General features: G+C 47.0%; 1 protein-coding gene across 5 annotated transcripts in view; it reads left to right on the top strand.

Moving 5' to 3' along the window:
* The window catches only part of DOT1L (DOT1 like histone lysine methyltransferase), an 89,741-nt gene that overhangs the window by 37,792 nt on the left and 35,472 nt on the right, over nucleotides 1-16,477 (top strand). For all 5 annotated transcript variants that reach the window (XR_008377712.1, XM_053580967.1, XM_053580954.1 and 2 more), the window contains one exon: nucleotides 440-502. Coding sequence is in view for 4 of the 5 variants with exons in the window: in XM_053580967.1 (XP_053436942.1) it covers nucleotides 440-502 (63 nt within the window). In the remaining variant the exon portion in view is untranslated. The remainder of the gene's footprint in view (nucleotides 1-439; nucleotides 503-16,477) is intronic.

Genomic DNA, 16,477 nt, shown 5'->3' with positions numbered 1-16,477 from the left:
AGCATGGGCAGGCCCACAGTCGCCCCTGCCTGGTTGTGTGTTCCCTGGGGGGCTTGTTCAAAGACTAAAGCTTGGCTTGGCGCCTGTGGCTCAAGCGGCTAAGGCGCCAGCCATATACACCTGAGCTGGCAGGTTTGAATCCAGCCCAGGGCCCGCCAAACAACAAAAACAGCCAGGCGTTGTGGTGGGCGCCTATAGTCCCAGCTACTTGGGAGGCAGAGGGAGGAGACTTGCTTAAGCCCAGGAGTTGGAGGTTGCTGTGAGCTGTGATGCTACAGCACTCTACCAGGGTGACAGCTTGAGGCTCTGTCTCAAAAAAAAAAAAAAAAAGACTAACGCCTGTCAGTTTGACTGTCTCTGTGGGCCATCTGGGCTGTGGATGTGTGGAGGGCCTGCCTGACTGGGTCTGTAACGGGCTATTTGGTTTCTTTCTCTCCAGACCATGGACCGAGAGTTCAGGAAGTGGATGAAATGGTATGGAAAAAAGCATGCAGAATACACAGTGAGTGCCATCGCGCCATGCCCCGAGGCTACCACGCCAGCGCCAGCCCTTGTTTCCTCTTCTCCCCTCATCCTTCCTTTTTTGCTGTGGTCGACACGTGGCGCTTTCTCTTACTCCCTCCCGAGTCTCGTGGGCTGCCTGGCACAGCCTCCTGGGGCTGGCACGCAGGAGCCTCTGTTGGCACCTTCCCCTTCTTCCCTCTGGTGGGAACCCTTTTGTCTGCCAAATCTGGGTGGTGAATAGAACCATATGAAGGACAAGGGGTTTTCTGTTCAGTGGCACAGAGGCCTCTGAAACTGGTTGGCTCCATGAGATAGCTCTAGGGTCACTTGGGGGCCATGGTTTCTCTCCTTGCCTATCCTTGCTCGAGATCGCCTTATAGAGGGCTCCAGTCTCCCCGTTGACAGGGTGGCACATGTGGTGTGGATGAGGTTTCTGCCTGGCCCTTGTGTGATGTGGTCTCCTGGGAGCTGCATGGATGTCACCTGTGCAGCTGTTCATGTGGGTGCCAAGCACCTGTTCCCGGTGGTGGCTAAGCGTCTGTGGGGTGCACTAGGGGCAGGCCAGGGGTACTGGGTCTGTAATGGGTTGTTTGGTTTCTTTCTCTCCAGACAGCAGGAAGGATAATTGTCATGATTCAGGTGGTTGATCATTTAGAAGGTACTTCTACGAGTAGTGGCTACTTTTCTGTTCTCTTGACTTCTTCCTGCTCTGTGCTCACTGTAAGTCCCCTCTAGCAGCAGAGCTCAGCATTATGTTTGCACAAATGAGAGACATGGCCATGACAGGTGCCAGTCCCAGGGCCACATCCCAGGTGCAGGTACAGTGTGTCTGCTCTGATGTCCTTGCACGTCCCTTGCCTGTGAGTGCTTCAGTCTGGGTCCCTCACTTCTGCCCTCATCAGAGGCTGGATTGCTTAGGTTTCCCGGCCCTGCCTCTTGGACATGAGACCCACTCACTCCTCTCCCTTTCCAGATGTCAGCACAATAAATCCCCATGGGATGCTGACTGTGGAGCAGGACCCATAAGGTGTTGGGGAGCAGGAGGGAGGCTGTTTGTTTCTCAGGAATGAGGAGGAGCTAGGAATACAGGCCAGCACTCATCCAGGGGGAGGCTGTGGCTGCCGAGGGAGGTCTCCTGAGGCCCCCTAATGAGATTGGAGGAGCTCTGAGGACAGGACACTGGTAGGATGGTTTGTGGTGGTTTGAGGGTTAGTAAACTCTAGCAGGGTGCTCATGACAGGATAGTCTGAGGCTATCCACTCATCCTAGGTGCTGGCAGTGACCTAGTTAGGGGTTGAAATTTGCTTGTTTTGGAGTCTATCTGTGACAAGGCTCTTACTATTCAGAAAGGACACTGGGCCTGTCTTGATGAGCAGGGTGGGCAGCGGATTGGCCCCAGTTGGTATCCGTGTACTTCTTGTGTGTTTGTGCTCTCTGCCTGACAGCTTTCGAGTATGTCTGTTTGGCACTCCCTTCCTTGGATCCTGTGAGGTTCCTTTGCATCTGGTGGGCGAATGGGTAGCTGGATCCCTGAAGGCCAGAGCAGTGTTGAACACTGAGTAATGGTGGTCTCTGGTGGACCACCATTGAGAGCCTGGTGGAACTGGAGTTGCTAGGGCCAGTGTAAGGCAAAGCTTGAGCTACAGTTGGAGGTCCCTCCTGGAGTTGGTACCTGCCCAGCTACACAACTCCTGGAGGCTGAATGGGTGTGAGGAAAGTGCTGCTGGAAGTGGGTTTCCTTTCATGTGTTACAGAGGACAAATAGAGTTCTTTCTTTCATATTTATAGAAAAATGGAGCAGAAAATAGTTTCCCCATAATTGCTGTGTGGTATTGTGGTATGTTTATTGCAGTTGGTGAACCAGTGTTAAATTGTGGTGTTTTTTCTTTCTTTTCTTTTGTTTTTTTGAGACAGAGTCTCATTATGTCGCCCTAGGTAGAGTGCTATGGCGTCACAGCTCACAGCAACCTCCAACTCCTGGGCTCTAGCGATCCTCCTGCCTCAGCCTCCTGTGTAGCTGGGACTACAGGCCTGTAGCCTTCCACAGTGCCTGGCTAGTATTTTCTGTTTAGTAGAGACAGGGTCTTGATCTTGCTCAAGCTGGTTTCAAACCTCTGAGCTCAAGAGACTGTCCCGCCTTGGCCTCCCAGAGTGCTAGGATTACAGGTTGAGCCTCTGTGCCCAGCTTAATTTTTTTTTTTTTTTTAGAGACAGAGTCTCACTTTATCACCCTCGGTAGAGTGCTGTGGCATCACAGCAACCTCCATCTCCTGGGCTTAGGCGATTCTCCTGCCTCAGCCTCCCGAGTAACTGGGACCACAGGCACCCACCACAATGCCCGGCTATTTTTTTTTGTTGTTGCAGTTTGGCTGGGGCTGGATTTGAACCCGCCACCCTCAGTATATGGGAACAACGCCCTACTCACTGAGCCACAGGCGCTGCCCTAATTTTTTTTTTTTTTTTTTTGAGACAGAGTCTCACTTTGTCAACCTCCATAGAGTGCTATGGCGTCACAGCAACCTCAAACTCTTGGGCTCAAGCAATTCTCTTGCCTTAGCCTCCCAAGTAGCTGGGACTGCAGGCACCCGCCACAACGCCTGGCTATTTTTTTGTTGTCGTCATTGTTGTTTAGCAGTCCTGGGCCATGTTTGAACCTGCCAGCCCCAATGTATGTGGCTGGCGCCCTAACCACTGAGCTACAGGTGCCAAACCCAACCGACTTCTTTTCTTTTTTTTGAGACAGAGCCTCAAGCTGTCACCCTGGGTAGAGTGCTGTGGCATCACAGCAATCTCCATCTCCTGGGCTCAAGCTAGTCTCCTGCCCCCACTTCCCAAGTAGCTGGGACCACAGGTGCCTGCCACAATGCCCAGCTATTTTTTGGTTGCAGCCATCATTGTTGTTTGGTGGGCCTGGGCTGGATTCAAACTCACCAGCTCAGATTTATGTGGCTGGTACCTTAGCCACTTGAGCCTTAGGCACCAAACCCCAGCCTAATTATTATTATTTTTGAGACAGAGTCTCACTGTGTCACCCTCAATAGAGTGCTGTGACATCACAGCTTATAGCGATATCAAACTCTTCGGCTTAAGAGATTGTCTTGCCTCAGCCTCCCAAGTAGCTGGGACTATAAGCACCCACTACAGCGCCCAGCTATTTTTTTGTTGTAGTTGTCATTGTTGTTTTAGCAGGCCCAGGCTGGGTTTGAACCTGCCATCCCCCGTGTATGTGGTTGGTGCCGTAACTACTGTGCTACGGGCACCAAGCCTAATTTTTTATTTTTATTTTATTTTATTTTATTTTATTTTATTTTATTTTGAGAGACAGAGTCTTACTTTGTTGCCCTTAGTAGAGTGCCATGGCGTCACAGTTCACAGCAACCTCTAGCTCTTGGGCTTAGGCCATTCTCTTGCCTTAGCCTCCCAAGTAGCTGGGACTACAGGCACCTGCCACAATGCCTGGCTATTTTTTTGTTGCAGTTTGGCCAAGGCTGGGTTCAAACCTGCCACCCTCAGTATATGGGGCCGGTACTCTACTCACTGAGCCACAGGCACCGCCTAATTTTTTATTTTTAGTAGAGATGGGGTCTAGCTGTTATTTAGGTTGTTCTCAAACTTCTGAGTTCAAGTGATTGTTGGCCTCTGTCTCCCACAGTGTTAGGATTATAGGTATCAGCCGCCATGCCCTGCCAAATTGTGTTACCTGAAGGCCGGAGTGGTGGTTTGTGTTCATACTTTGTGCTGTATGCCGTTTGGTTTAGGCAGATGTACAGTCGTGTCACTACCCTCGAGATGTCCTGTGCTCCACTGTTCCTCCCTCCCCAACCTGGCAACCTCTGATCTTTTTATTGTCTTTTGTAGTTTTGCCTTTTCCAGAGTGTCCTATAGTTGAAATCATATTGTATGTGGACTTTCAGAGTGGCTTCTTTCACTTGGGAATATTCATTTAAGGTTCCGGGGCGGTGCCTGTGGCTCAAAGGAGTGGGCACTGGCCCCGTATACTGGAGGTGGTGGGTTCAAACCCAGCCCCAGCCAAAAACTGCAAAAAAAAAAAAAAAAAAAAAAAAGTTTCCTTCATGTTTCTTCATGGCTTAGTGGCTTCTTTCTAGCCCTGAATGGATCTCAGTGTCTTTTACTCACCTGCTATAGAACATCTTGGTTACTTCCAAGATTTGGCAACTATGAAGAAAGCTGCTACTAATATCTCTTTGAATTTCTGTGCAGACATGTTTTCAGCTCCTTTGGGTAAGTGCTAAATAGCATGATTGGTGTATCCTACCATAAGAGTACATTTAGTCTGGAAAGAAACTGCTGAGCTGCCTTCCACCGAGTCCACGCTGGTCTGCATTTCTACTACAAAGGGTGGGAGTGTATTAACTTTGTGTCTTGAACATTGGGAGTGATATTAGTTCCAGGAGTTTCTTTCTTGTTTTTTCTGGATTTTCAACATAGATGGTCATGTCATCTGCAAACAAAGACAGTTTTACCTTTTCCTTCCCAGCCTGTGCAGCTTCTGTTCTCTTGTCCTTATGTGTAATGAGAGCTTTGCAGTAGAGGTTGTAGAATAGAGGTAGGACGAATAGGGTAGCACTCCGTTTGTGCTCTTGGTGTGGGGCAGTACGGACCTTTTCCCATGAGATGTGATGGTAGATATCGGAGTTTGTGGATATTTCATGTCAAGGTGAGGAAATCCCCTCTTAGTTTTTGGAAGAGTTTCGTCACGAATAGATGTTGGCTTTTTTTCGATGGCTTTCCACAGTCCGTTGATAGGATTGTGTGGTTTCTGTTCTCTCACATGCTGATACGACCTTGTAATCTTCTTTATACATTGTTGGGTTTAGTTTGCTGATGTCGTCTTTCGTGTCTTTGGTGCCAGTCTCAGGGAAGGCTGGGGAGCTGCGGTGAGTTAGGAAGTATCCCTCTGCCTCTGTTCTCTTATAGCAGGACTTGCACACTTGCACATCTAGGGCTCAGGGCCCAGCTGTCCTTTCCTTCTCTTGGTCAAAGCTTCTTCCGGATTTCTCTCCCCTCAGTGAATGGTGAGTGTCGTTCTCTTTAGTCTTCCCCCCAATATGTGTCTGGTGCTCATCATTCAGGCTGTCCCGGTGCTAAGCTCATTTGGTTTCCATCCCAGGATGTTCCTGGCTGCCTGGTGACTGTATCAGCTGGCACCCTTGCTGGGAGTTCCCAGATGGTCACCATTTTGTTAAGGCTTCACGTGCCTGGTGGGAGAGCCATGCGGCTTCAAACATAGTGTGGGAGTTCTCATCTATGGGATCCTCAGCAGCCCTCAGCTTTCCTGAGTGTAGTGCAAGTGCCTCGCTGCCCCTCCTGTTGGAGGAGGAGTCAGGAAGCTAGAGTTGGTAGGGCTGTCCTGGGTGGATCTTTCTCCTTCCTTCTTCCTCATTTTTGTCACTGGGCAGCAATAGTACTTAGCCTGCTGGGCTTATGCTCAGCAATGTGCCTGAGAATGGCGCTTTCTGGTGTGGCACATAGCAGGTGCTTCTCAAGTGGTGGAGCTGCTCTCACTATCTGGCCTCGTATAGGTTAGGATGTCATAGTCATGCCAGTGGCTCCTCATATGTGGTTGGGAGCAGGATTTGGGGGAAAAGATGCTACTCCTTGTGGTGTCTAGAGCAACCTGCTTCAGGGAGGAGGTGGCCTCTGTGCCAACCTCTGCCCCAGCATTGGACTTCATTTTCTGAGAATGCCCTTGCAGCAGCCAACCTTGCCATCAGTCAAATGGCACCTTTTTTGGCAGGAACTTATGCCCTCATATTTAAGAAAAGCCCTCTGAGCAGCTTCCTGTGGCTTTGATGAGGTGCCTGGTTGGCAAGCTCTGAGTCCTGCCTTCTGTTCCTCAAGAAGTTGAGAGGAAAACCCCAACAGGAGCCTGAAAATAATTCAGCACACTTTTCCAGGCCCAGAGCCTGCATCTGGGCCAAGGACCACCTGCCACCCTTCCCGTGGAGACCTGGCATATGCCCTCCCTCTCTGATGTCCCGCCTTGTGAGTCTCCTGCTATTGCCAACTCTACCCAAGTCCCTGGAGCCAGCCTTGGGGTAGAAATTGGTCTAGGCTCCTTGTAGTTGGTTTCTTTCTTTTCTTCTTTTTTGAGACAGAGTCTCATTATGGTGTCCTAGGTAGAGTGCCGTGGCATCACAACTCACAGCAACCTCAAACTCTTGTGCTTAAGCTATTCTCTTGCCTCAGCCTCCCATGTAGCTGGGACTACAGGCATCCGCCACAATGTCTGGTTATTGTAGTTGGTGTCTTTCTTTCTTTTTTTTTTATTGTTGAATCATAGCTGTGTACATTAGTGCAATCAAGCGGTACAATGTGCTGGTTTCATATACAATCTGAAATATTCTCCTCAAACTGTTCAACGTAGTAGTCTTCATGGCATTTTCTTAGTTATTGTATGTAGACATTTGTATTCTGCCATTAGTAAGTTTCGCCTGTACCCATTTTAAGATGCACTGTAGGTGTGGCCCCACCCATTACCCTCCCTCCACTCTAACCTTCTCCCTCCCTTCCCCTTCCTTGGCCCTTTCCTCATAGTCTTGTGCTATAATTGGGTTATAGCCTTCATGTGAAAGCTATAATTTAGCTTCATATTAGGGCTGAGTACATTGGATACTTTTTCTTCCATTCCTGAGATACTTTGCTAAGAAGAATATGTTCCAGCTCCACCCATGTAAACATGAAAGAGGTAAAGTCTCCATCTTTCTTTAAGGCTGCATAATATTCCATGGTATACATATACCACAATTTGCTAGTCCATTGGGCACTTGGGCTTCTTCCATGGGTCGATGGGAAGATGGGCACTTGGGCTTCTTCCATGACTTAGCAATTATGAATTGGGCTGCAATAAACATTCTGGTACAAATGTCTTTGTTATGTTGTGATTTTTGGTCTTCTGCGTATAAATCTAGTAAAGGAATTATAGGATCAAATGGCAGGTCTATTTTTAGGTCTCTGAGTGTTCTCCAAACATCCTTCCAGAAGGAACGTATTAGTGTGCATTCCCACCAGCAGTGTAGAAGTGTGCCATTTTCTCCACATCCACGCCAACATCTCTGGTTTTGGGATTTTGTTATGTGGGCTACTCTTACTAGGGTTAGGTGATATCTCAAAGTAGTTTTGATTTGCATTTCTCTGATGATTAAGGATGATGAGCTTTTTTTCATGTGTTTGTAGATGGTGCATCTGTCTTCTTTAGAGAAGTTTCTCTTCAAGTCCTTTGCCCACCCTGAGTTGGGATCACGTGTTCTTTTCTTGCTAATACGTTTGCGTTCTCTGTGGATTCTGGTTGTTAGACCTTTATCGGAGGTACAACCTGCAAATATTTTCTCCCATTCTGAGGGCTGTCTGCTTGCTTTACTTACTATGTTCTTGGCTGTGCAGAAGCTTTTTAGTTTGATCAGGTCCCAGTAGTGTATTTTTGATACTGCTTCAATTGCCTGGGGAGTCCTCCTCATAAAATATTCACCCAGGCCAATTCCTTCAAGAGTTTTCCCTGCACTTTCTTCAAGTATTTTTTTTTTTTTTTGTAGAGACAGAGTCTCAATGTACCGCCCTTGGGTAGAGTGCCTTGGCCTCACACGGCTCACAGCAACTTCCAACTCCTGGGCTTAAGCGATTCTCTTGCCTCAGCCTCCTGAGTAGCTGGACTATAGGCGCCCGCCACAACGCCCGGCTATTTTTTGGTTGCAGTTTGGCTGGGGCCGGTTTGAACCCGCCACCCTCGGTATATGGGGACTGTGCCTTACCGACTGAGCCACAGGCGCCGCCCTTACGTTTAAATCTTTTATCCAGTGAGAGGCTATCTTAGTTAATGGTGAAAGGTGTAGGTCCAGTTTCAATCTTCTACAGGTTGCCAGCCAGTTCACCCAGCACCATTTGTTAAATAGGGAATCTTTTCCCCACTGAATGTTTTTAATTGGCTTGTCAAAGATCAAATAACGGTAACTAGCTGGATTCATCTCTTGGTTCTCTATTCTGTTCCAGACATCTACTTCTCTGTTTTTGTGCCAATACCATGCTGTTTTGATCACTATCGATTTATAGTACAGTCTCAGGTCTGGTAGCATGATTCCTCCTGCTGTGTTTTTATTGGTGAGTAATGTTTTGGCTATTCGAGGTTTTTTCTGATTCCATATAAAACGAAGTATTATTTTTTCAATATCTTTAAAATATGACAATGGAGCTTTAATAGGAATTGCATAAAATTATCTATTGCTTTGGGTAGTATAGACATTTTAACAGTGTTGATTCTTTCCAGCCATGAGCATGGTATGTTTTTCCATTTGTTAACATCTTCAGCTATTTCTTTTCTTAAAGTTTCATAGTTCTCTTTATCTAGATCTTTCACGTCCTTTGTTAGGTATACTCCCAAATATTTCATCTTCTTTGGCACTACTGTGAAAGGAATAGAGTCCATGACTGTTTTTTTGGCTTGGTTATTGTTGGTATATATAAAGGCTACAGATTTATGGGTATTGATTTTGTAGCCTGAGACATTGTTATATTCCTTGATCACTTCTAAAAGTTTTGTAGTAGAATCCTTAGTGTTTTCCATATATATGATTATATCATCTGCGAAGAGTGAAAGTTTGATGTCTTCTGACCCTATGTGGATACCCTTGATCACCTTTTCTTCCCTAATTGTAATGGCTAAAACTTCATTACAATGTTAAAGAGCAGTGGAGACAATGGGCAACCTTGCCTGGTTCCTGATCTAAGTGGAAATGATTTCAATTTAACTCCATTCAATATGGTATTGGCTGTGGGTTTGCTGTAGATGGCCTCTATTAGTTTAAGAAATGTGCCTTCATACCAATTTTCTTTTTTCTTTCTTTTTTTTTTTTTTTTGTAGAGACAGAGTTTCACTTTATGGCCCTGGGTAGAGTGCCATGGCATCACACAGCTCACAGCAACCTCCAACTCCTGGGCTTAAGCAATTCTCTTGTCTCAGCCTCCCGAGCAGCTGGGACTACAGGTGCCCGCCACAATGCCCGGCTATTTTTTTGTTGCAGTTTGGCTGGGGCTGGGTTTGAACCCGCCACCCTTGGTATATGGGGCCTGCGCCTTACCGACTGAGCCACAGGTGCTGCCCTATACCAATTTTCTTAAGTGTTCTGATCATGAAGGGATGCTGGATATTATCAAAAGCTTTTTCTGCATCAATTGAAAGAATCATATGGTCCTTATTTTTTAGTTTCTTTTTTTTTTTTGTAGAGACAGAGTCTCACTTTCTGGCCCTCGGTAGAGTGCCGTGGCCTCACACAGCTCACAGCAACCTCCAACTCCTGGGCTTAAGCGATTCTCTTGCCTCAGCTTCCCGAGTAGCTGGGACTACAGGCACCCTCCACAATGCCTGGCTATTTTTTGGTTGCAGTTTGGCCGGGGCCGGGTTTGAACCTGCCACCCTCGGTATATGGGGCCTGTGCCTTACCGACTGAGCCACAGGCGCCGCCCCTATTTTTTAGTTTCTTTATGTGCTGAATTACATTTATAGATTTATGTCTATTGAACCAGCCTTGAGACCTTGGGATAAATCGCACTTGGTTGTGGTGTATAATTTATTTGATGTGTTGTTGGATTCTGTTTGTTAGGATCTTATTGAGTATTTTAGCATCAATATTCATTAGTGATACTGGTCTATAATTTTCTTTTCTTGTTGGGTCTTTCCCTGGTTTGGGGATCAAGGTGATGTTTGCTTTGTAGAATGTGTTTGGTAATATTCCTTCTTTCTCTATATTTTGGAAGAGGTTTAGTAATAAAGGTACTAGTTCTTCTTTAAAGGTTTGGTAGAATTCTGAGGTAAAGCCATCTGGTCTTGGGCTTTTCTTTTTAGGGAGATTTTGTATAGTTGATGCTATTTGAGAACTTGATATAGGCCTGTTCAACATTTCCACTTCATTCTGGCTAAGTCTTGGTAGGTGGTGTACTTCCAGATATTGGTCACTTTCTTTCAGATTTTCTTTTTTTTTTTTTTTTGTAGAGACAGAGTCTCACTGTACTGCCCTAGGGTAGAGTGCCGTGGCATCGCACGGCTCACAGCAACCTCTAACTCTTGGGCTTACGCGATTCTCTTGCCTCAGCCTCCCGAGCAGCTGGGACTACAGGCGCCTGCCACAACGCCCGGCTATTTTTTGTTGCAGTTTGGCCGGGGCTGGGTTCGAACCCGCCACCCTCGGCATATGGGGCCGGTGCCCTACTCACTGAGCCACAGGCGCCGCCCTTCTTTCAGATTTTCATATTTCTGAGAGTAGAGTTTCTTGTAGTATTCGTTAAGGATTTTTTGAGTTTCTGAGGGGTCTGTTGTTATTTCATCGTTACCATTTCTGATTGATGAAATTAGAGATGTTACTCTTTTTTTCCTGGTTAGGTTGGCCAAAGGTTTATTTATTTTATTGATCTTTTCTTTTTTTTTTTTTTTTTGGCCGGGGCTGGGTTTGAACCCGCCACCTCCAGCATATGGGACTGGCGCCCTACCCCTTGAGCCACAGGCGCCACCCTATTTTATTGATCTTTTCAAAAAACTAACTTTCGGATTTATCTATCTGTTTTATAATTCTTTTGTTTTCAATTTCATTTAATTCTGCTCTGATTTTGGTTATTTCTTTTCTTCTGCTGGGTTTGGGGTTGGAGTGTTTTTCCTTCTCCAGTTGTTTGAGATGTCCCATTAAGTTATTAACTTCCTCTCTTTCCGTTTTCTTGAGGAAGGCTTGCAGTGCTATAAATTTCCCTCTTAGGACTGCCTTTGTAGTATCCCATAGGTTCTGGTAATTAGTGTCTTGATTGTTGTTTTGTTCCAAAAATTTGGTGATTTCCTTCTTAATCTCATCTATAACCCATCTATCCTTCAGCATAAGGTTGTTTAGCTTCCATGTTTTTGTATGGGAATGCAGGTTCCTGTTGTTATTGAGTTCAACTTTTATTCCACGATGGTCTGAGAACATGCAAGGAATAATTTCTATTTTTTTAAATTTGCAGAGGTTAGATTTGTGGCCTAGGATGTGGTCGATTTTGGAGTATGTTCCGTGGGCTGATGAAAAGAATGTGTATTCAGTTTTGTTGGGATGAAATGTTCTGTAGATGTCTGTCCAGTCCAGATGTTGAATGGTTAAGTTTAAATCTAAAATTTCTTTGCTTAGCTTCTTTTTGGAGGATCTATCCAGCACTGGTAAAGGGGGTGTTAAAATCTCTAACTACTATGGAACTGTAGGAAATCAAGTTGCTCATGTCTATTAGAGTTTGTCTTATAAATTGAGGTGCGTTCTGGTTGGGTGCATAAATATTAATAATTGAAATCTCATCACATTATTACCTTTAACGAATATGAAGTGTCCATCCTTATCCTTCCTTATTTCTGTTGGTTTAAAGCCTATTGCATCTGCGAATAGGATTGCAACGCATGCTTTTTTCTGCTTTTCATTTGCCTGGAGTATAGATGACCATCCCTTCACCTTGAGTCTATATTTGTCTTTTAATGTAAGATGCGATTCTTGTATGCAGCACATATCTGGCTTGAGTTTTTGTATCCAGTCAGCCAACCTGTGCTTCTTTAGAGGACAATTTAAACCATTCATATTAATTGAGAATATTGATAAGCCTTTTGAGAGTCCGGTGGACATTTTTAATCCTTTTGCGACTGTGGAAGTTGGAATTTGATCACAATTTTCTGGATGGGTTTACTTTTGTGGTGGAGGATTACGCTGGTCTTTGTGGAGGATAGGTCTGAGAATATCCTGGAGAGCTGGTTTAGCAAATTTCTTCAACATGTGAATGTCATTGAAGTATTTAATTTCTCTGTCATAAATGAAACTCAGTTTAGCTGGGTACAGGTTCCTGGGTTGAAAGTTATTTTGTTTTAGGAGATTAAAAGTCAATGGCCATTGTCTTCTAGCTTGAAAGGTTTCAGCAGAGAGGTCTGCAGTTATTCTAATATTCTTGCCCTTGTAGGTGATGGTTTTCTTTCTTCTAGCTGCTTTCAGAATTTTCTCCTTCATATTAACTTTAGTGAAATTGATTATGATGTGTCTGGGGGATGTCTTATTTGGGTTGAGTTGTGTTGGAGTTCTGAAACTGCTATCTGAATTTCAGAATCTCTTGGCATGTCTGGAAAGTTCTCCTTCATAATCTCATGGAGAAGAGACTCTATGCCTTGTGAAGCCACTTTGTTGCTTTCGGGGATCCCTATAAGACGAATATTAGTTTTCTTTGAATTATCCCAGAGCTCTCTGAGAGAGTGATCTGTTTTTGCTCTCCATTTCTCTTCCTCTTTGAGAGTTTGGGAGCGTTAGAAAACTTTGTCTTCAATGTCAGAAATCCTTTCTTCTGCTTGCTCCATTCTGTTACTGAGGGATTCTACTGTGTTTCTCAGATCTTTGAGGGCTGCAACTTCTTGTCTCAATGTGTCAAAATCTTTGGTCATTTGGTCTTTGAATTTGTTGAATTCTTGAGATATCTGTTGGGTTACTGCTTGGAATTCTAATTCGATCTTATTTGCTATCCAGATTCTGAATTCGATTTCTGACATCTCAGCTATTTGTTTTGTGCATGGGATCTTGTGCTGTGTCTGCCCTATTGATCCTTGGGGGAGTTGATCTACTCTGATTATTCATATTGCCATAGTTTTTCTGTTGATTTCACCTCATGATTGTTTTTCACCGTTGCCTCTGGCCATCCTCAGAGTTGGGGAGGTGTCTCTCTAAGATTGGATCCCAGCGGATCACTCTATTGTTGCTGAATCTTTGTAGGGAGTGACCCTGTGTAGTTCCTCTGGGGCTGCCCCTGCCAGGTAGTTCTGGTTGTGAAAGCAGCTCCAGTGTGTGACACCTGGATACAGCAACAGGGTGGGAGGTGGTGCACACGGTTCTGGGAGTGCCTGGCGCCTAGTGACTTTGACACAGGGAGCCAAAGACTCCAGCAGTCTCTGGCCAGGAGAAGGGCTCTGCACAGAGGCAGGGAGGGCTCCGGAGTGCATGCGGCTACCGGAGTCCCTGGCCAGATGAGAGGGCCGGTGTGGAGGCCAGGAGGGTATAGAAGGGAGGATGCAGGGTTGCGCAGCTCCCGCAGTTTTTGGTCAGGGCATGCGGAGGCCCAGTGGGCGCGGGTCGCAGGTTGGGCATCGTGGCGCAGCTCTTATGGAGGTCTGGATGGCGCCAAGCCCAGGAGTTTGAGGTTGCTATGAGCTGTGACGCCACAGCACTCTACCCAGGGCAACAGCCCAAGGTTCCAGTGTGCCAAAACCAGTCTTACTCTGCCCCTGAGGGTTAATGCTGTAAGGCAGCTCAGTGCCCGCCTTTAGGCTGCTCAGTCACTAGGTTACTAGCTCCTGCCCAATCCTTGCTCTGAGACCCTGAGTGCTGAGCTTGCCAGGGAAGTTCTCTCACAATGGCTCCCTGCGGCCCAAAGCCGAACACTATTAGCTCCGTCCAGCTCAGCGGCTCAGTCTGGGGCCCTAGACAATGCCCAAAGTCCTCCACACTCCTGCTCAAGCTCTCCCCAAGGCAGTTCAACTGAGTGCCTCTCCAAAAACAGCGAAATAGTTCACAGGTAAGGCCTTTCTGGTTTGCAGTCTCACTGCTGCTTGTACTTATGGCTGCTGGCGGGATTAGGTCAATTGAACACACGCAACCACTTGCCAGTTGTCCACTGTTTTTGTCTCCTCTTGGGGTCCAGAAGTCCCTTGCTGACTCCCTGTATCCTCAAAGGGATGATTATAGGCAAATCCCACCAACCAGAAATGCCTGGAGTCTCATCTCCCCAGACTCACCGTGCCCAGTTGCAGGGAAGCTGTTATTCGGCCACCATCTTGGATTCTTGTCTATTGTAGTTGGTTTCTTGAGTCCAGAGTGGTCCCAAAGCAAGGGACACCTTGGGTGGCTATGGCATCACTGAAGCACAATGAGAGGAAGGCCACAGCTATGGGTGGAGCCACCTCTGTACTGGCTCTTTTTTTTTTTTTTTTTATTAAATCATAGCTGTGTACATTGATATGATCGTGGGGCATCATTCACTAGCTTCACAGACCGTTTACCAAGTTTTTGTACTGGCTCTTTCTGGTCCTCTGTGTAAGATTTGTTACCCTCTTGGGATGTGCATGCAGGACTGTGACAGGGCTGACGACAGGAAGGGGAGGCTTCCACCATAGCACGGTCAATCCAGGGCTGTGTTTGGAGACCCCCACATAGCCCAACCCTTCACTCACTATGTATTGAGTCCACTGTGGCCTCTGTGGGCATCAGGCTGTCCAGGGACAGGCCCTGGTGAATGTACCTGGCTACTTGGCATGTTGGCAAGATGATAGGGCCATAGAGGTACCCTCCTGATGGCACTTCCAGCCCTTTCTGGGTTTGGATGGGGCCTGCGTCAGTCTCCCCACTGGACTAGTGCTTCATGGAGGCCAGGGCTGACTTGCTAGAATGGGGTACACCTGCTAGGTCTGAGTATGACCCTCCTCTATTGGCTGGCCATGTAGAGGATGTGTGGTAGGCTTTGGGGCCTCGAGGAAGACCATCATTTGTAGCATGCAACATTGGTAGGTCTCAGTTATGTGGGCACCAGCCTGGGCCCCATCCTGAGGCGTGAAGGTCACACACATTCCCTCCTAATGGTGTGTATTGGGCCATATTAACACTGACTTCCGGCCTGGCATGATGGCTCACGCCTATAATCTTAGCACTCTGTGAGGCCGAGGCAGGTGGATTGCTTGAGCTCAGGAGTTTGAGATGAGCAAGAGCGAGACCCTGTCTCTACTGAAAATAGAAAAACTGGCTGAGTGCCTGTAGCTCAAATGGCTAAGGTGCCAGTCACATACACCTGAGCTGGCTGGTTCAAATCCAGCCCAGGCCTGCCAAACAACAATGACAACTACAACCAAAAAATAGCTGGGCGTTGTGGCAGATGCCTGTAGTCTCAGCTACTTGGGAGGCTGAGGCAAGCGAATCGCTTAAGCCCAGGGGTTGGAGGTTGCTGTGAGCTGTGACGTCATGGTACTCTACCCAGGGTGACAGCTTGAGGCTCTGTCTCAAAATAAATAAATAAATAAATAAAAATAGAAAAACTGGCTGTGTAGAAAGGCTCACGCCTGTAATCCTAGCCCTCTGGGAGGCCAAGGTGGGTGGGGTGCCTGAGCTCACGAGTTCGAGACCAGCCTGAGCCAGCATAGCTGGGCATTGTGGTGGGTACCTGTAGTCCCAGCTACTCTGGAGGCTGAGGCAAGAGAATCGCTTGAGCACCCAAGTTTGAGGTTGCTGTGACCGTGACGCCACAGCACTCTACTGAGGGCGATAAAAAGAGTTTGGGGTTGCTGTGAGCTATGATGACACCATGGCACTCTACCCAGGGCGGCAGAGTGAGACTGTCTGACAACAAAACAAAGCAAAACCCACAGACTTCTTGGGAGGGTACTATCATCAGAAGGTCACTGTCTGCCTATGCAGGGACAGACGGGTGCCAGGGGCTGGGGGAGGCCAGGAAGATTCTGGAGCAGTGCTGACACCTGTGGCCTCAGGTGGGCTGTGGCATGGAACAATGTGGCTTGGAGGGTTGGGATCTTCCCTGGTCAACTAGACCCTGAGGAGAGAGTGGCCATATGAGGGAGAGGCTGAAGGCACCACGTTGGGGTCCTAGGGCAACCCCAGATACAGTACAGTGACTCAGCAGATCACTGGCAACTGTGGTTCACGATAATGAAAGGACTTAGCAGAATCAGCAAAGGTAACAAGTGCAACGGGTGAGTTGGGCAGCCAAGGCCTATCATCCAGAACCCTCTCTGCATGGAGTCGTGCAGGATGTGCTCCATCCCTAACAGTGAGCCATGACAACATGCTTGCAGTGTAGCCAGGAAAGCTCTCAGGGCCCCCATCTGGGATTTGTGGGTCCTAGTCACAAGACGTCTCACCTCATCCCACCTGGCCTATGCCAAGATTCCAGATGCCAGAAGAACACAGGGCTCAGGTAT

The sequence above is a fragment of the Nycticebus coucang genome, chromosome 2 (genome assembly GCF_027406575.1).
Source record: "Nycticebus coucang isolate mNycCou1 chromosome 2, mNycCou1.pri, whole genome shotgun sequence".
NCBI classification, from domain to species: domain Eukaryota; kingdom Metazoa; phylum Chordata; class Mammalia; order Primates; family Lorisidae; genus Nycticebus; species Nycticebus coucang.
Note: the sequence above shows the minus strand (reverse complement) of the source record. Positions and strands in the feature narration are given on the sequence as shown.